This window comes from Natrix helvetica, assembly GCF_964273705.1.
Source record: "Natrix helvetica genome assembly, chromosome: Z".
Lineage (NCBI taxonomy): Eukaryota > Metazoa > Chordata > Lepidosauria > Squamata > Natricidae > Natrix > Natrix helvetica.
In genome coordinates this window covers 2,299,142-2,322,692 of record NC_138554.1, presented here as the reverse complement: position 1 = coordinate 2,322,692, position 23,551 = coordinate 2,299,142, and the positions used below count along the sequence as shown (strand labels likewise).

The window sequence follows — 23,551 nt, the reverse complement described above, 5'->3', positions numbered from 1 at the left end:
GTTTCCTGCCCGAGCAGAGGGTAGGACTAGAAGACCTCCAAGGTCCCTTCCAACTCTGTTGTTCTGTTCTGTTCCATTTTGTCCTTCCGAAGAGCAAAGTCGACGGAGAAAGGCAGATTCCCTGAACCGCCGTGTTCCTAACCTCGCGACTGCCAATACAGTACATGTCAAGAAAAGGCGTTAAAACGGGGCAAATTTCACTCAAACGAACGTCTCGCTTCGCCACGGAAATTTCAGGCTGGATTGTGGCCAAATGTCGAGGACGACTTATAAGGTAAAGGTAAAAGTTCTCCCTCGCACAGATGTGCTAGTCCTTCCCGACTCTAGGGGGCGGTGCTCATCTCTGTTTCAAAGCCAAAGAACCAGCGCTGTCCGAAGACGTCTCCGTGGTCACGTGGCCGGCGTGACTCAAGGCCGAAGGCGCACGGAACGCGGTTCCTTTCCCACCAAAGGTGGTGCCTATTTTTCTACTTGCACTTTTTAACATGCTTTCGAACCGCTCGGTTGGCAGAAGCTGGGACGAGTCACGGGAGCTCCCTCCGTTTGTGCGACGCTAGGGATTCGGACCGCCGAACCGCCGACCTATCTGATCAACAAGCTCAGCGTCTTAGCCCCTGAGCTGCCGCGTCCCTTAGGACTGTTTATCTCAGGGCGCAATTTTTGGGGGGGTTCGGGGAGAACTTTCGATGGCAAATTCCAAAGTGGTTCGAGACGGCTTCAACGCAGAGAGCACCAGGCAGGCGTCCCATTGCGTTAAAGCGAACTCTTCTCGATCTAGCAGCCTTGGTACCCGCCAAGACACACACACGCACACCCCGAAAATAATATCACCAAACAGGAACGCCACAAGATTTCCAGCTCACCCCTGTTCCGGTTTGAGAACAATTCAGATTCTTCTGGTTTGTTAGTAGAGGCTATTTCGCTTTTAAATAGAGCCTGACCCATCTTCTAAATGAGCTTGGAGAACTAAGAACCCTTCCAAGGGAGATTTAAGGAGTTAATCCGTCCCGGGAGATCTTACTTTACATCAAGCCTTTAGACCAAGGAGACGAAAATAACTCCCTGGCTGCCGAAGGCTCCTTCGTCCGTAACCCTGGATTGTGGTACGGGAGAAGAGAACAGGTGTAGCAAAAGGTTGAAGTCCGGGGTCCTTTTGGCTCTCTGAGCTTGGGGAGTTTCCTTGCAGATGTTTCAGGACCCAACGAGGGAACGTCATCAGTGCTGGAAGTTTGTAGAGTACAGTGGGGGTTGTAGAGTAGAGGAGAAGGGGAGGAGGAGGAGGTGGGAAGGAGGAGAAGGAGGGGGAGAGGAGGAAGAGGAGACTGTGGGGGCCTTGGGGCTCTCTGAGCTGGGTAGTTTTCTTGTAGATGTGGGATGGTAGGAGTGTGAGTATTTTTCCCCCTTGATTATTGTTTTCTTTTTCTTTTGTTTGTCTGGTGTTAATCCACGCTTATCTGGAGTTCTCTTTGGGGGTCTCTGTGCTGGGTGATTTCCTAGCAGACATTCCATGACCCAACTAGAGAACATCATCAGTGCTGCAAAGGAGGGTGGTTTGCACAGAGGAGATGGGGGGGGAGGAGAAAGAGGGGAGGAGGAGGAGGAAGATGACTATAGGGTCCTTGGTGTTCATTGAACTTGGTGGTTTTCTTGCAGATGTTTCAGGACCCAACTAGGGAACATCATCAGTGTTGGAAGGGAGCGTGGGGTTTGTGGAGTGGAGGAGGAGAAGGGGAGGAGGAGGAGGAGGAGGAGGAGGAGGAGGAGGAGGAGGAGGAGGAGGAGGAGGAATGAGGAGGAGGAGGAATGAGGAGGAGAAGAAAGAGGACGGTGTGGTCCTTGATGCTCTCTGAGCTTGGTGGTTTTCTTGCAGACATTTCATGACCCAACTAGGTAACATCAGTTCTAGAATGGAATGGGAGAGGAGGAGGGGGAGGAGGAGGAGGAAGAGGAAGAGGAGGACAACGACTGTGGGGTCCTTGGTGCTCTCTGAGCTTGGTGGTTTTCTTGGAGACGTTTTATGACCCAACTAGGGAACATCATCAGTTCTAGAAGGGAGTGGGGTTTGTGGAGAGGAGGAGGAGGAGGAGGAGGAGGAGGAGGAGGAGGAGGAGGAGGAGGAGGAGGAGGAGGAGGAGGATGGGATCCTTGGTGCCCTCTGAGCTCAGCGGTTTTCTTACAGACATTCCGTTACCCAACTAGGAAGCATCATCAGTTGAGAGAAGATAGAGAGACACCTCCAGTGTCTTCCAAACCACCCTAAACAATAGTTGTCATCTCCTCAGAACTTAAGAGAGCCCTGCTCGATCCCACTATCCTAATTCAGCCCTGATTTCTCATAGCAATCTGCGGGATCCTTCCAGGGACTTGACTGGTGGGGAGATAAGAGATGTTCTCCTGTCCTACCAAAGTCCCCTTACAAGTAGCATTTGGTGGCACCTGCTGCCTATCCCAGAGGTAACATGGAGTCTTCTTCAAGACTTCCAGCCTTGGATTAGATTGATCCTCCAAATATGTCTCCAATTCCCCTTGAAACAGCACCCCCAAAGAGGGTGACGTCACCAATTTAGTAACATGGCAGAAAGGTTCAGAATACAAATTCCTTACGTCTCCAATCACACTTGGCCAATTTAAAAAAAACATTCTATTCTGTTCTGTTCTGTTTTATATTCTTCTAGCCGATAACCTGGTGTTGCCTGGGTATTTATTTATAGGGGGGAAATGTTGGGACCGAACGTAATTTCTAATGTTGAATTCTTCTCCCCCCCCCCCCATAACCAGAGGGAGCCCCCTTGTGGAGCATTGTGAAGCCGTTACCATGGCAACTCCACTGCGCTGCACAGTAGAAGCCATTTGAAGGCACAACAGGTTGTATCTTAACAGAACAAGTGCCCCCGAGGGGTGTTGGGGGCGTCTTACCCCCACAGTATTTGTTTCCAGAGAGGAAGTCATCTGTACCAAGTTTGGTTGAAATTGCTCAAGGCGTTCCAGAGTTATGCTGGGACACACACAAAGACGCAGACATTTGTTTTTATATCTATCTATCTATCTATCTATCTATCTATCTATCTATCTATCTATCATCTATTCTATTCTATTCTATTCTCTATATTCTCTTCTCTATATTCTCTTCTCTTCTCTATATTCTATTCTTTCTATTCTATTCTACTCTACTCTATTCTTATTTCTATTCTATTCTACTCTGTTCTATTCTTATTCCTATTCCTATTCTATTCTTATTTCTATTCTATTCTACTCTACTCTACTCTTATTCCTATTCCATTCCATTCCAATCCAATCTACTCTATTCTTATTCTTATTCCTATTCTATTCTTATTTCTAATCTACTCTACTCTACTTTTATTCCTATCCCTATCCCTATTCTTATTTCTATTCTATTCTATTCTATTCTATTCTATTCTACTGTACTCTACTCTTCTCTTATTCCTATTCCTATTCCATTCCATTCCATTCCATTCCACTCCACTCCACTCTACTCTTATTCCTATTCCTATTCCTATTCCTATTCCTATTCCTATTCCTAATTCTATTCTGTTCTATTCCATTCCATTCCATTCTCTCTCCTCTACTCCACATTGTCTCCAGGACCATTCCTATATTTTGGTGAGGAGAAAGAAGAGAAGAAGATGCCACCTTGAGTGCTCAACCATTGCCAAGGCCCAACGCCCAGAGGAATGGATTCCAGCTCCTGCAGAGAAATTCTGATTTATAAAGAAAATATCTTTTTTTTTCAAACTGAGCTGCAAACAGGCTGCGTTCTTGGCAACTGAGGCCCTCTTCTCCAAGGCTGGTGTCTTTTTAAATAAGCCAGGCACTCTAGCCAGGCAATCACCTGACCCTACTTAGCTCACTCGGATCAGCCAAAGTCATCTGAGTACATCTGCTCTAACTTTCAAGCTCAACTCCTGTTGACCTCCGAGGCCAAGTCACACAACTTCACCCCTGGGAAGGGATGCATCGTCATTTATTTTCCAGCATCTCTTGTTTTTCAAGATCTCCATCTTGGGTTGGACTTGACGCCCAAGTCCAACTTGAGTTGGCCAAGTCCCAATCGCTGTTGAACTCCCCACCGATGCCCATTGCCAATCCTTTCTCAAACTTGGGAGACGGGTGGGTGGACTTCAACTCCCAGAATCCCCCAGCCAGCTCTACAGGACTGGCAATGGGCATCGGTGGGGAGCCAGCCGGAGGATTCTGGGAGATGAAGTCCAACCATCTTCAAGTTCCCACGGTTGAAAAAACACTGCCATAAAAAATGCACATTGGATCAAAACAACCTGTAAACTCTGCCGATTGCTTGTTGTGTAACGGTGTGGACAGTTGCGTAAACTGTCCCGGTGCTTCTCCGGCTGGCTTCCTTATCCCAGGGACGGAAGGCGCGCGAAAGGGTCAGGTGGACTGTGTCATAGTTGCAAGATAAGACCTGGTGAATGTTATCGATGGGCATGGAAGCCTACCAGAGAATCACAGGGGTGTAAATTGGACAGACGAAGAAAATCCCCAAACGGGACGTCCTGCCAAATCATTTCTACACTTTTGTCACGAAAACAACAGGGGCGTTCTCAGTGGGATCGGAATTAGGATGATACGGAGTGCATCGTACGATCATTGTCTCTTGATAAATCAGCTGCTAAGATCGTTTCTTAATAAATTAGCTGCTAAGATCATTTCTTGATAAATCAGCTGCTAAGATCATTGTCTTTTGAAAAAATCAGCTGCTCATTGTTTCCTGATAAATCAGCTGCTAAAATCATTGTCTCTTGATAAATCAGCTGCTCATTGTTTCCTGATAAATCAGCTGCTAAAATCATTGTCTCTTGATAAATCAGCTGCTCATTGTTTCCTGATAAATCAGCTGCTAAAATCATTGTCTCTTGATAAATCAGCTGCTACAATCATTTTCCTGATAAATCAGTAGCTAAAATCATTGTTTCCTGATAAATCAGCTGCTAAGATCGTCTCTTGATAAATTAGCTGTTAAAATCATTGTTTCCTGATAAATCAGCTGCTAAGATCATTGTCTCTTGATAAATCAGCTGCTACAATCATTTTCCTGATAAATCAGTAGCTAAAATCATTGTTTTCTGATAAATCAGTTGCTCATTGTTTCCTGATAAATCAGCTGCTGATCATTGTCTCTTGATAAATTAGCTGCTAAGATCATTGTTTCCTGATAAATCAGCTGCTAAGATCATTGTCTCTTGATAAATCAGCTGCTAAAATCATTTTCCTGATAAATCAGCTGCTATAATCATTGTTTCCTGATAAATCAGCTGCTAAAATCATTGTTTCCTGATAAATCAGCTGCTAAGATCATCTAATAAATCAGCTGCTAAGATCAGTTTCTTGATAAATCAGCCGCTTTCCACAGGCCTATTCTTTGAGTACTTCCCAAGCCACGGGAAATAAAACAGCATCCCTCTTTCTCTGATTTCATCAGAATTCCGGCACATGTCACATTTAATAAAACCATGACTAAGTGCAGGCCCCCGGGGATATTTGGCCTGGAACCATTCCTCTCTCTGGGGTCATCTAGATATCCTTCCACCCAACGGGCCCCCGAGAAGAGGCCAGTCGCTCTCGGAGACGAATAAAAAAGAAGTAAAACAGAAGGGTTTTTTTTTGTTTGGTTTCCCACCATTTGCCAAGACGTACGCTGGTTGGCTTGGGTGTGCAGTGAGATGCCACAGGTTAATCAACCAGCTAAGATTAAAAGACATGATGTAACATAATGTGTGAACAGGTCAAGGGGTAAGATTAACCTCTACGGAAGAAGGTAGATTTGTAAGCAGAGGAGACTCACACAAGACCTGAAGGTCTGGCGGTCTCCGGGGTGAAGGTCACATTTCCTCACCAAGCCCTCTACTCACAACCCCTACGTCAGGTGGGGAACAAGGCTGAAGTACATGCACAGAAAAAAGATACATACATTACATACGTAAGTAGAAGTTTCGCCAAGGGGCATCTTGGGCCCAACTTGAAAAGGAACAATTTGCTAGCTCCAACATTGCTTTGCTACTCCTACTTTACTCCAAGTAGGAGTAAAGCAGAGGGCTCTTTTTTTTTCAACCAAGTGCCTCATTCTCGATCCCTTGGTCTGTTGGTGCTCAGTTGCAGACGTTTCATTTCCAAAGTGGGTGACATCATCAGCGTGATCGATGGAGCACTGATGATGTTACCTAGTTGGGTCACGAAACGTCTGCAAGAAAACCCCACAGCTCGGAGATCCACCAAACACCCCACAGTTCATCTCACATTTTCTCTTCTCTCAGATAACAGATGAACAGAGTTGGAAGGGACCTTATAGGTCATCTAGTCGACCCCACCCTCCACTCAAGCAGGAGACCCTACATTTCTGACATATCTGACCGATCCTGCCTCCATTGTTAGAGAACTTTGCTATCTATAGTTTGAAAGGTAAGCGCTTTTTTAATCCCCAAACCAGAATAACTTCATTATTTTGCCACCGGGCTTCAAAGAACATCAAAATATCCGCCACTTTGGAGAGGAAACTTATCTTCCCCATCACCGTAGTCTTCTTCCTCATCCTCCTAGCATCACCAGGTTATGCATCTTGCCCAACGTCCTTTTTCATTCTGTTATGACCAACATTCCTGCTTTACTCCCAGGCCCTCAACTCCACAAATATTCTCACTTTTTTAAATTAAAAAAAAAGTCATGTTTCTCCATCTTTCCCCCTTCTGGCGCCATCGTCCCATCCACCCAAAGTCATTTTCCAACAGACACACCGAGATTTAAATTATTTTGCAACAACAAACTTAACCCAGGTGCCTGAATTTACAAGGGAATTAATCAAACCTTGGAGAATATACAAGAAAGACGTTCGCTGCCCATTCTTAGCTTCCTTGTTTGTCCATGCTGTGCAAGAAACTGAAAACAAACCCAGTTTCCCCTCTATCCCCCACCCCCTTTTTTTTGCTGGCATAAGCCACCATTCCTAGTTCCCAGATTCCACCCCGATGCTAATCCAGAGCCAAACTATGCTACACAACATAAACTCTCTTACCGAATCGGAATGATTCCAAAAAAAAAACCTGCCAAGCCCCCAAAATATAAATATATATATATATATAAAATGAATCCACTTGCTAAAATCCAAGAGATCCTTAGGAAACCAAGTTGGAATGATGGTCAGGAAAAAAGGAAGAAATTCCAAGAGGGGGGAAAAAAATCAATCCTGGGCTTCATCCCCAGTTAGCGGGAGATGGGCTCGGAGAAAATGGGGCATTTTCTGGGCTTCGTCTTCCCTCCTTGAGGAGGGGGTGCATGTCAGGCCCATAGGAGCTGGTCTTCCTTGGATCCCAGGGGAGAAAGTGGAACAGAAAACTTGGGTGCTTACTAGCTTCCCGGCTGGTGTTTATGGAGTGAGTTTTTTTAAACCCATAATCCCCGTCTAACGGTCTCTTAATAGCTAATCAGATTAGGTCTTCAGGGCGGGGGAGGGGAGGCTGGACTGGCAGGGTGGGGAAGGGAGGGGGGGCAGGAGAGATGCCATAACCTCACGGCCAGGGTGACGGGAGCTAGGGCCAGTCCAGATGAAGCAGGGAGACAAGAGAGTAGAAGTCGGTGCGGCTGGAGGTGGTCGACCCTCACAGCGTTTGGAGAGAAAGGGACGGAGAGCACGCGAAATACTAAGTACAGGGGAAGAGAGAGAGAAAAAGATGAAGGAGTCAAAGAGATCCAATAGAGGGAAATTTGTCCGTGGTGACTGGGGGGGGGGGGGGGATGGAGCCGTGAGCTAAGAGGCAGCCCATTGGGTGGAGATTTGAAAGATTTGAAAAAATGCTGGTTAGATGTTGGGCAGATGAGGAGACCACAGACAGAAGGTGGTTTGAAAGCTGCAAGCTGACGTGGGAGGGATTCATGGAAGTCACCTGCTGTGAGTCCAAAATGCTATTTTTTTCTTTCCTTTCTTTCTCTTCCTTCTTTCCATCATTTTCCTTCCTTTCCTCCCTTTTTTTCTTTCCTTTCTTCCTTTTTTCATTCCTTCCTTCCTCCCTTTTCTTTTGCTTCCTTTCCTTCCTCTCTTCCTTCCATCATCTTCCTTCCTCCCTTTTTCCTTTCCTTCCTTCCTCTTCCAACCTTCCATCATTTTCCTTCCTTCCCTTTCTTTCCTCTCTTCATTCCTTCATCTTTTTCCTTTCATTTTCTTTTCCTTCCTTTTTCTTTTTATTCCTTCTTTTTTATTCCTTCCTCTTCCAACCTTTCCTTATTTTCCTTCCTTCCCTCCCTTCTTTCCTCTCATTCCTTCCTTCATCTTTTTCCTTCCTTCCACCCTTTTCTTTTCCTTCCTTCCATTCTTTTCCTTCCTCCCTTTCCTTTCATTCCTTTTTTCCTTCCTTCTACCCTTCTTCTTTTCCTTCCTTCCTCTCTTCCTTCCATCATTTTCTTTCCTCCCTTTCCTTTCCTTTCCTTTCTTCATTCCATCTTTTTCCTTCCTTCTACCCTTTTCTTTTCCTTCCTTTTTTCCTTTCATCATTTTCCTTCCTTCATTCCTCTTTTCCTTCCATCATTTTCTTTCCTCCTTTTTCTTTCCTTTCTTCATTCCATCTTTTTCCTTCCTTCTACCCTTTTCTTTTCCTTCCTTTTTTCCTTTCATCATTTTCCTTCCTTCATTCCTCTTTTCCTTCCATCATTTTCTTTCCTCCTTTTTCTTTCCTTTCTTCATTCCATCTTTTTCCTTCCTTCTACCCTTTTCTTTTCCTTCTTTCTCTTCCATCATTTTCCTTCTTTCTTCCCTCCCTCCTTCCCTTCCCTTCTTCCTTTCTTTCTTTCAATTTCTTTCTTTTTTTCTTTTTCCCAGGATTGCTAGCTAACCAGAAGACAACATGAAACGTAGGCCAAACTGAGCCAGCAAAAGGATTTCTGCAGGAGTCAGATCTGGGGCGGCCCATTTCAAATTTTCAGCCCCCCCACCCCGCCAAAAGGAAAGAAAATGGGTCACCTCTCCAGCAATATGGAGAACTGGTGCTAGGGAACAAGCAATTTTTAAGGGTTGTAAACCTGGTTAACGAGAATAAAGCCTAGCATTGTTTAATGTGTGCTTGGAGTGGTGCGGTGGCCTACAGGTGGCGCTCTCGCCTCACAATATGGGCACGGTGAGAATATATCTGCTGAACAAAACTCTGCTCTGGCAACAAGAAGGGCATCCGGCCAGTAAAAAACTCAGCTCCGTTCAGTTGCCCAGACTCCACCTCGTAATGGGATTATGGGGTCATTAAAAGATGATGATGATGATATAAGCCTAAGTGCTGAGTGGTGCAGTGGCCTAGAGGTGGAGCTCTCGCCTCACAATCAGGAGGCTGTGAGTTCGTTCCTAGGTAGAGGCAGATATTTCTCTCTCTCTGGGCACAATGAGAATATATCTGCCGAATATAACTCCGCATTGGCGACAGGGAAGGGCATCTGGCCAGGAAACACTCAGTTCCATTCAGAGGTCCTGACTCCACCTCGCAAGGGATTATGGGGTCATTAACAGATGATGGCCGTTTAATGTGTGCTTGTCTAATGGAAAGGTGTACTGATTCACGCACACGCCTTGTTATAAGTTGAGGAAACTTGCTCCAGTGTGGTGTTGTGCAAAGCAATTTTAGATGTATTAAAAGCATGCAGTCCAGTTTTTGCAACTGTGAAAACAAGAGTGCGCATTTTGCAAATGCTGGCCAGTTACAGGGACGCCCAACTACAGGCAGTCCTTGACTTACAACCGTTCGTTTAGAGGCCGTTTGACGTTATGCCGGCACTGAAAAAAGTGACTTGCGACCGGTCCTCGCAGTTATGACCGTTGCAACATTCCCCACGGAATGAGAATTTTGTGATCAAAATTCAAGAGGTAGCATCCCAGGATGACGTGATCGTCACTTGCGATCCTCACCTCCGTCGGGCGAAGTCAAGGGGAGAAGTCGGATTTGCTTAACGTCGACAACGAATTTGCTTAACGGCCACACCGATTCGTTTTAACAGCCAGGGCCAAAATGGTCGTAAAATCCTGCACGGCTCGCTTAGCAAGTGGCAAGCGCGTAGCCACGGGAATTCTGTTCCCAACTGTGGCCGTAACTCGAGGACTAGCTGTATGTATAAAATGCTGAAAAAGAGTGGGATCGTTTTAATTTGACATCTCGCAAGGATCTGACTTCCCACATTTGAGGATTTAAAGCTGTGCCAGGAAAGGAGGTTAACTATTGAACTAAAAGGAAGTTAACAGATCCCATCTCTCACCCCGCCGATCGGACTCTCTTCACCGTCATCCGATGTTCATGATTTAATTTTATTTGCGAGTTATTTTACAACTGATGATTTTATTGTTTTTAGGCTGTAAGCTGTTAACTGGGGAGTCGTCTTGATGCAGGACGGACGGCAACTCAATTTCATCATGAATAAATACAACAAATAAAATTCCCGAAAATCCTCAATTTTGACCGACTAGTTTTTCCACAAATTGTTTGGTCCTTCGCGCTTATAAGTTAATCACGTTGTGAAAAAGAACTGCAATCCCTTATGGGATTCACATAAGGTTACCACTGGTTCGCAAATGTGAGCGTGCGCTTGGGTTGCGCCATCAAAACAAGGCGGCGTAGAACGTCATGTGGCCGGGGGCTCACCCGCAGGTTGCCACTACCGATTCGGCCAAACCAGTTCGAACCGGCTGAATACTACCTGTTGTGGCCCAGCAGGAGCCGTTGCAGCTGCCACCAGACTCCGAGAGTGAGGAGCTCAGGAGGATGTGGAGGACCCTGGACAGGGTTCCGACTCTGAGCAGGGATCAGAGAGTCTGGTCGGCCACCAGAAGGCGCCTGGAGCAGCGGTGAGAGCCAGAGGAGGAGGGCTCCTGATGTCATGCCTTGGAGCAGTGGGGAGGAGTCACGAGACAGTGAATCAGAGATCAGCAGGGAATTCTTGGATGCCCGTTATCGCCGCGCCCATAGACGCAAGGAGCATGGGCGCAATTATCGGCGGTAAGGGCTCTCAGCTGCTGATCAGTAGACTCCTCTTCAGGCTATAAAAGGGTTGACTGAGCATACGCCCTTTGCAGCAGTCAACAAAGAAGTCCTGCAAGAAGTTTTGGTCTGGAAAACGTAGCAAGCTGGATAGCTGCTTTCGTGTCTTGTCGTTGTGAACTTTGTCGTGGTGGTTTACTGCCACGGAACGTTCTGTCTGTCTGTGAAATAAACCTTGTTCATTTGCATTGTTCCGGAGCGTGTTCTGTGTGGACGAAGGAGGAAGGGGGGTCAGAACAACTACCTCTGAATGCCAGAGACAAAGAAGAGGAATGGGAGTTGCCCATTGCTTAAAAACAACTCAAAATGCCGTTTATTTAGAAAATAACCTTTGTACAAAAATAACGAACTTTTGCCAAAAAAAGAGCAAACGTATAAAAGCCAAGCCGGGCGTTCCTAGAACTGGGCGCATCCAGAAGTAAACATGGCAAACCAGGGTTGGGATGCGCTTGAAATCAGCCGGGAAGGAAACGGAAGGTTGGTTACGGAGAAGGTTGCAAATGCGTCCTGGAATTGGACACTAAGAAAGCATCTTCCTTGGGCTCGGGCGTGGCAACAGAAGACTCCAAACTGAAGCAAATTTAAGACTTCTGGACTTCAACTCCCAGAATTCCCCAGACAGCAAATTATACCAGAATTCAACATGGATAAGAAACAAATCTGGCTAAATTACCTTTATTGCAATTTTTTTTGGTGTGGGGGGGGGGAGGGATAATTTTCTTAATAGCGGGTATGCGGGTCGACGTAATATATCTTGATTTCAGCAAAGTGGGAGGGGAAAAAGAGCTGGCTGGGGAATTCTGGGAGTTGAAGTCTACAAGAAGTCTTAAAGTGAGACTTAAAGCGGATGGACTCCTTCTGCAAATGGACGGCACCGATGGACCTCAGGAATGAGAAATCCCGACGGATGAGATTCAGAGATCCCGAGAAGTGGGTCTCGCCAGGATCCGGCGCCTTTCCTCTGTTATCCGGAAACGGATCCAGCGGCTGTCGCTCCCGTTTCTGACTCTGCCAGAGCGAAGGCTTAAAAACAACACGGACTTGCGTTCTCGGCCGTATTTTGGGGCGGTATTTTCGATTCCTAGATGCAGTAGGCAGCAAAGCCGCCGCCGGCCTCCACCTGCGTCGATCCAGCGGATAAAATAGGGAAAGGGGGGGAGGGGGAATGGAGAGAAATGGTCCAGTCACCAATGCTATCGCCACACACTCCCTCCCCGGCTGCTGCTGCTGCTACGCGAGTGGGAGGGCAGCGAACCAGAGAGCTTCTTCCCCGTCTTCCCAGGAGCATGGGACTTCTCGCGACCGGGCCCTGAGCTGCCCGCTCGCCGGCTGGGAGGGCCCTGAGAAGGAAACAAGGAGAGATACTGAAGCATTCCTGGGTCGGGATTTCCTTCTCTTGCCTTGCTTTGAGGTTAGGGCCCTTTCCTGTCTTCCCAAGCCTGAGCAGGGGGTTGGACTAGAGGACCTCCCCTCCAACTGTTATTCTATTCTATTCTCTTCTATTTTATTCTATTATATTCTATTTCTATATTTCATTTCATTTTCTATTCTATTCTATTTTAATTCTATATTTTCTATTCTATTCCATTCCATTCCAATTCTATATTTCTATTCTATTACTAATTCCTATCCTATCCTATCTCTATATTTTATTTTCTATTCTATTTTAATTCTATATTTCCTATTCTATTTCCTAGTCTATTCTATTCTCTTCTATTTTATTCTCTTCTATTTCTATATTTCATTTCATTTTCTATTCTATTCTATTTCAATTTTATATTTTCTATTCTATTCTATTCTATTTTATTCTATTCTATTCTTTTCCATTCCATTCCATTCTAATTCTGTATTTCTATTCTATTGCTAATTCTATTCTATCCTATTCTATCCTATCCTATTTCTATATTTTATTTTCTATTCTATTCTATTTTAATTCTATTCTATTTCTATATTTCATTTCATTTTCTATTCTATATTCTATTCTATTTTAATTGTATATTTTCTATTCTATTTCTATTCTATTTTAATTCCATTCCATTCCATTCTAATTCTGTGTTTCTATTCTATTGCTAATTCTATTCTATTCTATCCTATCCTATCCTATTTCTATATTTTATTTTCTATTCTATTCTATTTTAATTCTATATTTTCTATTCTATTTCCTATTCTATTCTATTTTAATTCTATATTTTCTATTCTATTTCCTATTCTATTCTATTTTAATTCTATATTTTCTATTCTATTTCCTATTCTATTCTATTTTAATTCTATATTTTCTATTCTATTTCCTATTCTATTCTATTCAGCAGGAGGTTGGACTAGAGGACCTCCAAGGTCCCCTCCAACTCCGTTAAGTCTATTCAATTTCTATTTCTAATCAATTCTAATTCTAGCTCGTCTCTCCTCCAGGAATACAGGTAGTCCCTGATTGACAACATTTTTTCCTGACCGTTCAAAGTTACAACGGCACTTGAAAAAGGGATTTAGGAATGGTTTTCGCACTTATGACCAATGCAGCATCCCCGAGGTCACGCGATTCAACATTCAAACCCTTGGCGACTGACTCGTACTTATGACGGTCGCAGTGTCACGTCATTCCCTTTTGCGACCCTTCTGAACAGCAGAGTCCAGAATGGCTTAAGAACGGCCTTCCTAACTTAACAAGGGCAGTGATTCGCTTCAAGGCTGTGGCCAAGAAAGGTCGTAAAGCAGGGCGAACCTCCCTTGGCAAGCGTCTCGCTTAGCGGCAGGAAACGTTGGGGCTCAAAGGGTGTCCGTTAAGCCGAGGACTGCACCTACCTCTTTCCTCATCGATTCGGACAATTTGGGATCCAGATTCCGGCGAGCTGAAAGGTTCCCGTCGCCTTTGGTTTCTGGGCTGGATGCCAAAATCCCAAAAGTACAGGAGGAGGAGCCGTTAGAGCACACACACACACACACGGACACAGCTCTCTGCCCCTGGGAAAGGTGGGGCTGTTCTCCTCCCTCCGCCCCCCCGGAGCCCCAGAGGCACCGAGGGGTCGCCCCTTCCCCCTTACCCGTTCTGCCCTATCCTGTGCAAGTACTTATAGAGCTCTTCCGTGGAGGGGACGGGCCTCCCCTTGGCCTGGTACTGCTTCAGAAGGAGCGAGACGGCCGCCAGGTGGTTGGGGGACAGGATGCCTTCCTCGTGGGCTGGGGGAGGAAGGAGAGGGAGGAGAAGGAGAGAGGAAAAGAGGAGGAGGTTGAGAAGGAGAGGAAGAGGAGGAGGGAAGAGGAAAGGAGGACAGGAGAGAGGAGGGGGGAAGAGGAGAAGAGAGGAGGAGAAGGAGGGGAGAGGAGGAGAAAAGTAGGGAAGAGGAAGAGGAGGAGAGGAGGAAAAGGAGAAAAGGAGAGAGGAGAAGGAGGGGAAATGAGAGGAGGAGGAGGAGGAAGAGAGGAGGAGGAGAGAGGAGGAAGAAGGAGGAGAAGGAGGGGAGAGGAGAGGGAGGAGGAAGAGAAGCGAAAAGGAGGAGAAGGAGAGAGGAGGAGGAGGAAGAGGAGGAGAAGGAGAGAGGAGGAGGAGGAGGGAAGAGGGAAGGAGAACAGGAGAGAGGAGGGGGGAAGAGGAGAAGAGAGGAGGAAGAGGAAGAGAAGAGGAGAGGAGAGGGAGGAGGAGGAGAAGGAGAGAGGAGGAGGAAGAGGAGAGGAGGAAAAGGAGAGGAGAGGGTGTAGGAAAAGAAGGGAAGATGAGAAGGAGAGAGGAGGAGGAGGAGAGAGGAGGAGAAGGAGGGGAGAGGAGAGAGGAGGAGGAAGAGAGGAGGAGGAAGAGAGGGAGAGAGGAGGAGGAGGAAGAGGAGAGAGGAGGAGGAGAGAGGAGGAAGAGAAGGAGGGAGGGAGGACTCAAAAGAGGAAGAGAAAGATGAGGGAGAAGAAGAAGAAGGGGAAGGAAGGAGAGAAGGAGGAAATGGGAGAGGAGGAAAAAGAAGCAAAGAGACAAAATGAATTCGGGGGCTCCAAGCGTGGCCAACTGGACCCAACACTCAAGGCCCCTCTTGGACAGAGCCACGCACCCACGTTCTGTCTGGAGGGGCTCACGGGTTCCAGGCTCAAGCAAACCGGTCCAGATTTGGGCAGAGGGACTTTGGTTTTCTGGACGGCGGCGCTGCTGGGCGCCTGGATGCGGATCGTGCTGAACGAGGGCTGCGCTGGATCCCAGAGGGCTGTGGACCGTTCGTGGTAAGACTGGAAGTTCCCTGGGGGGGAGAGAGGGGGGGGGAAATCTCTAGGTGAGAAGGAGAAGCGGCCCAAATGTCATCAAGGGTTGTGGGGTAACAACTAGAGGAGGAATTTCCAACTGGGCCACTTGGAAGACTTGTGGACTTCAACCCCCAGAATCCCCCAGCATGGGAGGGGTTACCCAGAATTCACCCTGGATAGGACAAGAAGAAACGCAGCTTTAAAAAATAATAATTGGGAAGCTTTCTTAATAGATAGTGGGAATGCGGTAGATGTAATATATCTTGATTTGGGCAAAGTGGGGGGGGGGAAATAACCCGTTAAATTAATCAATGAGTTAGAGCCACGATGGGGAACCTGTAGCACGAGTGCCAGAGGTGGCACGCGCGGCCTTCTGGGTGGACACATGCACTGTCGCCAGCCGCTCTTGTGGTTTCCGGCGCATGCATGCGCGCCAGCCAGCTGGTTTCTAATCTTCTGGGACTCTAGCACATGCGAAGCCCAGGGGGCCGACATGCATGGGTGCGCCAGAAATCAGAACCCCAGGTGGGTGGGTGGCGCATGCATGTGCATTGGCCATGTGAGACTCAAGAAATATAGCCTATTGATCTATTAGATCAGGGGTGTCCAAACTTGGGAACTTTAAGATCTGTGGACTTCAACTCCCAGAATTCACCAGCCAGCCATACTGGCAGCAGAATTCTGGGAGTTGAAGTCCACAAGTCTTAAAGTTCCCAAGTTTGGACACCCCTGTATTAGATGCAATACATCCTGTGGATGAGAGAAGGCCCCAGAAGAAAGAGATAGGAGCCAAAGTTTTCAGCTGGGATGACTTCAAAATGTACCAGAAATATTTGTAATCCTGTTGAACCGTTACTAACTGTGAAAAAAGTTGTTGTTTTTTTGCAAAGTATGCAAAGGGGAAGAGGAAGAGGAGGAGGAGGAGGAGGAAGAGGAGAGGAGGAAGAAAAGAGGAGGAAGAGGAGAGGAGAGAGGAGGAATTGGTTTAAAACAGGAAGAACTGAAACTGTTGGAAACGAGGGACTGAAAGTAACGTTACACGGGTCTTCACGGAGAGTGACAGTTAGTGAAGTTGTGAATCATGGATGTGGTTAAAGGAACACTGTTGTGGCCCAGCAGGATCCGGTTGAGCTGCTGACGGACTCGGAGAGCGAGAGACCATATGAGTCTGCCCTGGACGAGGTGGAGGACCCTGTGCAAGGTTCAGACTCAGAGCAGGGACCAGAGTCAGAGTTGGCCACCAGGAGACGCCTGAGGCATGGAGCAGTGGGGAGGATCAAAGGCAGTTTGTCCCTGATGCCAGATTGAGAAGGGCTGAGAAACGGAAGCAGCAACTCCGTAGACAGGCTCACAGAAGATGGTTAAGCACAGATGGTTGTGGATTGGCCCTCCCAAGAGAGATTATAGGTGAGGCGTTGGGAGGGGACATTTGCAGGAAACAACCGTTCGAATCAGTAGTGAAGAAAATCTATCTGTGTATTCTAGCAGTGTCTGCTCGTTTGGACTACCTGCGTTGCTTCATTTGACTTATCTGGGTTGCTGCAGAGCTACTCTATTGAACGTGAGTTGTCTGGGCCTTCAGCCAAAGGATTCGTTATCTCAGTAATTAAACAGTGGCAAACAGCCAAGCCCAGTTTATTCACAGGCGTGGAGGGGGGTCAGAACAGAACCCTGTAAAGGAACGGGTTTGAGATCGGCTCGGAGCTCACTGATTTATAGCAGTCCTTGTAGGACTTGCTATATCTCATTGGCCCTCAGAGCTGGTCGTGTCTCTGGGGCTCACGCACAGACGTTCCCATGTGGGCACTCGGTGCTGAAAAAAAGTTGGCCATTACGGAGTTAGAGGGTGGGGCAATTCAATGGGAAAGTAATGTGCTGGCTGAGGCATTCTGGGAGTTGAAGTCCACAGGGCCTTAAAGGTTGCCAAGGTTGGGCATCCCCGCATCGCTTTTCACTCTTCCCCAAGAGGAGGGAGGCTGGGCTAGGGGGCTTACCGGCCTGTGTCCGATTCGTGGTACGGGGCGGGCTGTCGGTGACGCACGACTCCGGCTGCGGGGCGCCTCCTTCGAAGTCGGAGTGGTTCAGAAGCTGGTGGGGTGGAGATCGCAGGTGGGAAAGGGTTCAACATGAAACAAGGAAGCTTCAGCTTCCCCCCACCACCACCTCACTCAATTATCAGTACCAAGAAGAAGAAGAAAAGGAAATTTGGTAAATAAGGAGAAATTAGGGGAGAAAAAATAGCCCTTTTTAGCTTTGAAAAGTTGCTTTAAATAAGAAAGTTGAGCCATTTTTAAAGCCACCTTTACATAAAGCCACTCTAAACACAGGGTTGGACTAGAAGACCTCCAAGGCCCCTTCTAACTCTGTTGTTCTATTCAATCCCTAGTTCTCAGCCTGGGCAACGTTAAGATGCGTGGACTTCTTAAAGCTGTAGCTTGACTGGGGAATTCTGGGAGTTGAAGTCCCACACGTCTTCAAAGGTGTATCCGGACCGGGGAATTGTGGGAGTCGAAATCCACGTATACAATCCAATCCAATACAATAGCAGAGTTGGAAGGGACCTTGGAGGTCTTCTAGTCCAACCCCCTGCCTAGGCAGGAAACCCTACACTGTTTCAGACAAATAGCTATCCAACATCTTCTCAAAGACTTCCAGTGTTGGGGCATTCACAACTTCTGGAGGCAACTTCTGTTCCACTGATTCATTGTTCTCACTGTCAGGAAATTTCTCCTCAGTTCTCAGTTGCTTCTCTCCTTGATTAGTTTCCACCCATTGCTTCTTGTTCTACCCTCAGGTGCCTTGGAGAATAGCTTGACTCCCTCTTCTTTGTGGCAACCCCTGAGATATTGGAAGACTGCTATCATGTCTCCCCTAGTCCTTCTTTCTCTTAAGCTAGACATACCCAGTTCCTGCAACCGTTCTTCATATGTTTTAGTCTCCAGTCCCCTAATCATCTTTGTTGCTCTTCTCTGCACTCTTTCTAGAGTCTCCACATCTTTTCTACATCGTGGCGACCAGAACTGAATGCAAATATTCCAAGTGTGGCTTTACCAAGGCATTATAAAGTGGTATTAACACTTCACCTGATCTTGATTCTATCCCTCTGTTGATGCAATAATACAATACAATACAATACAATACAATACAATACAATACAATAGTAGAGTTGGAAGGGACCTTGGAGGTCTTCTAGTCCAACCCCCTGTCTAGGCAGGAAACCCTATACCATTTCAGATAGATGGCTATCCAACATCTTCTTAAAGACTTCCAGTGTTGGGGCATTCACAACTTCTGGAGGCAACTTCTGTTCCACTGATTAATTGTTCTCATTTAATTGTTCTGCAGCCTAGAACTGTGTTGGCTTTTTTGGCAGCTGCTGCACACGGCTGGCTCCTATTTAAATAGTTGTCCACTAGGACTCCAAGATCCCTTTCACAGTTACTACTGTTGAGCAAGGTGCCACCTATACTGTCCCTGTGCATTCGTATCTTACAAGGCCTTCTGGGATTTGGAGTCCCCATAGCTTAGAGTTGCTATTGCTTAAGGTTTGAGAAACACTGATCCACAACTTCGGTAGACATCCAACAAGCTGGCCTTTCCTACTCACACACACACACACACACACACACACACACACGTTTTCCCGCAGGCTACACAACGGCTCCTTACCAAGCGCATGTAGTAATTTAAGTCCGGCTGCGCCCCCTGCGCCGCACTCTCCCCGGTGCTGGGCTGCGTGACCTCACTGTCATTCCCTGGCAACTCCGGGCTGGAGTCGTCCCTCTCATCCGCAAAAGGGTGTTCGGCCAAGTTTTCTGGGTGGAAATTCAAACCTGATCAAAAGGAGAAAGGAAAGAAGGAAGAAAGAGAGAGAGAGAGAGAGAAGGGGGGAAAGGGAAGACTCAGATCTCAATCTTGCTTCAGATACAAAGTCTATCTGTCTGCCTGCCTCTCTCTCTCTCTCTCTCTCTCTCTCCATTCATCATTCAAGCATCCATCATCTCTACTGATATACATATCTATCATCTTTCTACCTACCTATCTCTATATCTCTATCTATCCATCATGTGTCTGTCCATCCGTACATCCGTCCATCCATCTATTATTATGTCTGTCTATCACCTACCTATCATCTACCATTATCTTTGTCTGTCTGCCTGCCTATCTTTTTTATCAGTTCTGGTCGCCACGATGTAAAAAAGATGTGGAGACTCTAGAAAGAGTGCAGAGAAGAGCAACAAAGATGATTAGGGGACTGGAGACTAAAACATATGAAGAACGGTTGCAGGAACTGGGTATGTTTAGCTTAAGAGAAAGAAGGACTAGGGGAGACATGATAGCATTATTCCAATATCTCAGAGGTTGCCACAAAGAAGAGGGAGTCAAACTATTCTCCAGGGCACCTGAGGGTAGAACAAGAAGCAATGGGTGGAAACTAATCAAGGAGAGAAGCAATTTAGAACTGAGGAGGAATTTCCTGACAGTGAGAACAATTAATCAGTGGAACAGCTTGCCTCCAGAAGTTGTGAATGCCCCAACACTGGAAGTCTTTAAGAAGATGTTGGATAGCTATTTGTCTGAAACGGTATAGGGTTTCCTGCCTAGGCAGGGGGTTGGACTAGAAGACCTCCAAGGTCCCTTCCAACTCTACTATTGTATTATTGTATTGTATTTTTTTCTTTCTATCCATCCATCTTTGCATCTGTTTATCATTCATTCATCCATCATCCAACAATTATCTCTCTCTATCATCTGTCTATCCAACCCTTTGTATCTTGTCTATATTATTTTTACAAAAAATAGGAAAAATAGCTAATATTCCTTCCTCCTTTTCTTCCTTTGCCCATCAAAACAATGAGAGAGAGAGAGAGAGACAGAGAGAGACAGAGAGAGAGAGAGAGAGAGAGAGAGACAGAGACAGAGAGAGAGAGATGGAGAGAGAGAGACAGAGAGACAGAGAGACAGAGATAGGCAGGCAGGCAGGCAGAGAGAGACACACACAGAGAGCGAGAGAGAGAGAGAGAGCAGACAGACAGAGAGAGAGGGGGGCAGAGAGAGAGAGAGACATACACACACACACACACAGAGGCAGAGAGAGAGAGGCAGAGAGAGGGAGGCAGAGAGAGACACACACATAGAGAAAGAGAGGCAGAGAGAGAGAGAGACAGACAGAAAGAGACAGACAGAGAGAGGCAGAGAAAGAGAGGCAAAGAAAGAGACAGACAGACAGAAAGAGAGAGGCAGAGAGAGAGAGACCGAGAGAGGCAGAGAGAGGAAGAGGCCACGCACCTGTTCCAGCCATGGTATTGTCCACCTGGGGGTCCAGCTGCTGGAAGCCTTGCTGGCTGAGGAGGCTGGAGTTGAGGATGTGGCTGAATTCGGAGGAGAGGCGCCCCATGTCCGGCACCAGGGGCAGGAACTGCCGGGAAGAGTCCCGCAGGCCTTTGTCGGGTCCTTCTGAGCCCCCCTGCGATTTGGTCTGCGGAGGGGGGGCGGGCTGCAGCGGCCCCCCCTTGGCCCAGGCCAGCTCCTTGCAGTCGCCCATGCCAGCGTTGCTGCAGGGAATCTCCCCTTTCGGGACCTTCTTGTGCGGGTTGGAGGGGGGCAGGAATCCCGACTCAGGGTTGGGGTCTGCTTCAGACTCCTGCAAGGTGAAAAGGCGGGGGGCGGGGGGGGGGAGAGAAAATTCAGTTTTAAGCCATTGACATCCAACCTTCAGCACTTTAAGACCTGTGGACTTCAACTCCCAGAATTCCCCAGCCAGCTCTTTTATTTCCCACTTTGCTGAAGTCAAGATATATTACGCTTACTGCATACCCACCGTCTATTAAGAAAGTTACCCTATGTGGCTGGCTGGGGAATTCTGGGAGTTGAAGTCCACAAGTCTTCAATTGGCCAAGGCTGGAGACCTCTGATATGTGGACTTCAACTCCCAGAATTCCCCAGCCAGCTCTTTTTTTCCCCGCCACTTTGCTGAAATCAAGATATATTACGCTTACCGCATACCCACCGTCTATGAAGAAAACGATAAAAGTTTTACTTTGGGGGATTGAAATCTCCCCAAAAGTGTTTCTTTCTTTGATTTGGGGTTCACCCGTTGGGACAGTTGGCAGGGATGAAGATGTCGGGTCTGACCTGGTGCATCGGTTTGGGCGAAGGCTGGAGGGAAGGGCCACCCCCAGTGGCAAAGAGCCGGAGGGCCTCGTTCCAGTGGGATTGCATCATGGCCTGGAACTGGCTGACCATCTCCGCCCGCTGAGCCTCCAGGCGCCGGTACCTGGCCTTGAACTCTCGCAGGTCTCCCCGTTCCTTGGAAAGCCTGAATGGCAAAAAAGGGGCACAGGGGAAAAAAATCAACCCAAGACGATGGGCAGCAAGCCCTGTTTCTCACATTTAGGTCATCCTGGACTTCAAACATTCGGTTCAAAGTTACGCCGGCACTGGGGGGGAAAAGGGATTGGGGACCGTTTTTCACACTTAACGACTGGGTCAACTCGTAAAGCATTTCCATGTCTGCTACCGGGCAGGCTTGGGAGGCGTGGAATTCTACCACCTGCTGGAACGCCTCGTTGGGTAATGTGATTTATGACACAGACTGAGGGGAGGGGGGAAACAGGGCCAAAGTTCAGCTGTAACTTAGGTGAGGCCAGATCTGACTCCCCGTGAGTATTGCCAAGATGTTGTTCCTAATTAAATGACTGGGTTTCTTTTGAAACTTGGCTTGAGGCTCATAAGTTAATTAGGGCATCTTTCGGAAACCTGACAGACGGCTGGATCCGGGAGCTGGTGGATCGGTCTCGGGATTGCAGGTAGTCTTCGATTTACGACCGTTTGTTGAGTGACCAGTCGAAGTTACGATGGCCCAGAAAAACGGGATGTAGGACCGTTTTTTCACACTCACGACGGTTGCCGCATTCCTGTGGTCAGGCGATTAAAATTCAGACGCTTGGCAACCGATTCATATTTATGATGGTTGCAGTGCCCGGGGATCGTGTGATCCCCATTTGCGACCTTTTGACGAGCAAAGTCCACGGGGAAGACAGATTCACTTAATGACCGTGTGACCAACTTAACCACTGCACTGATCGACTTAGCGTCGGCGGCAATAAAGGTCGTACAACAGGGCAAAAGGCACTTTCCCTTAACAACAGAAAGGCTGGGCTCAATTGTGGTCGTAAGTCGAGGACTACCTGTGGCACCACAGCCAAGTCTTTAAAAACCACCCCATCGTGAGATTTGCCCCGTTTGATGACTTTTCTTGCCTGCGTTGTTAAATGAAGCACTGAGGTTAAGCTAGTAAGACGGTTGTTAAGTGAAGTCGGCTTCCCCACTCTCTTTGCTAGCAGAAGGTCACAAAAAAAGGGATCACATGACCCCTGGAGCACGGCGACCGTCGTAAATGGGGGTCAGTTGCCAACATCTGAATTTGAAACGGTTGTAAGTCTGAAACACGGTCATGGGTCACTTTTTCGCATGCCGTTGTAACTTCGAACAATAATACAATAATACAATACAATAATACAATAGCGGAGTTGGAAGGGACCTTGGAGGTCTTCTAGTCCAACCCCCTGCCTAGGCAGGAAACCCTATACCGTTTCAGTCAAATCACTAAGAAGACAAATCTTCAGACAAATCACTTCAGAACAGTCACTAAGCGAACTGTTGTAAGCCGAGGACTGCCTGTGAAGAGATTTCGGTGGCACCGCAAACTCCGGGAAGGCTACCTATGTTCGTAGTCCTCAGTGAGGTGCTTCAGCTGAGCCTCCTTCTCAGCCAGATCTAATTTGAACTGAGACAGCTGTTTGGCCAACTCTTTCTCGTGGTGGCTGCTAAGGTCCAACAACTGCTTCCTGCCAAAAAAAAAAAGGAAATAAAAATGAAAATAAAGGTATTTTCCAAAAGAAATGAACAAATCTTTGCAAACTCCAGAAAGCAGCCAGCAAGAAGCCGTGTGAGAATCAATCACCATCTTTTAATGACTCCGTAATCCCTTACGGGATGAAGTCTGAATGGAGCTGGGTATTTTACTGGCCGGATGCCTTTCATGTCGCCAATGAGGAGTTTTGTTCAGCAGATCTATTCTCATTGCGCCCAGAGAGTCTCTACTTAGGATCAAACTCACAGCCTCTCGATTGTGAGGCGAGAGCTCCACCTCTAGGCCACCCAACGCACCGCTCCCGTCAGAGAGTCAATCTTCTATCTAAAGCAGGGGTGTCCAAACTTGGGAACTTTAAGACTTGTGGACTTCAACTCCCAGAATTCCCCAGCCAGCCATGCTGCTGCTTCCCCATGCTGGC

At 47.2% G+C, this 23,551-nt stretch overlaps 1 protein-coding gene across 3 annotated transcripts in view; it reads right to left on the bottom strand.

The window, feature by feature from the left end:
• Positions 1-11,322: 11,322 nt before the first annotated feature.
• Positions 11,323-23,551, bottom strand: part of LOC309381406 (centrobin-like) — a 35,800-nt gene continuing 23,571 nt past the window's right edge. For 2 of the 3 annotated variants that reach the window (XM_081932360.1, XM_081932362.1), the window contains 9 exons: positions 22,979-23,104; positions 21,390-21,573; positions 20,544-20,898; positions 18,924-19,087; positions 17,249-17,342; positions 15,068-15,250; positions 14,075-14,210; positions 13,836-13,914; positions 11,323-12,376 (listed from right to left, as the gene is read on the bottom strand). In XM_081932360.1, the coding sequence (XP_081788486.1) occupies positions 12,230-12,376; positions 13,836-13,914; positions 14,075-14,210; positions 15,068-15,250; positions 17,249-17,342; positions 18,924-19,087; positions 20,544-20,898; positions 21,390-21,573; positions 22,979-23,104 (1,468 nt within the window). In that variant the 3' untranslated portion in view covers positions 11,323-12,229. The remainder of the gene's footprint in view (positions 12,377-13,835; positions 13,915-14,074; positions 14,211-15,067; positions 15,251-17,248; positions 17,343-18,923; positions 19,088-20,543; positions 20,899-21,389; positions 21,574-22,978; positions 23,105-23,551) is intronic. The other variant, XM_081932361.1, reaches the window with a different exon arrangement.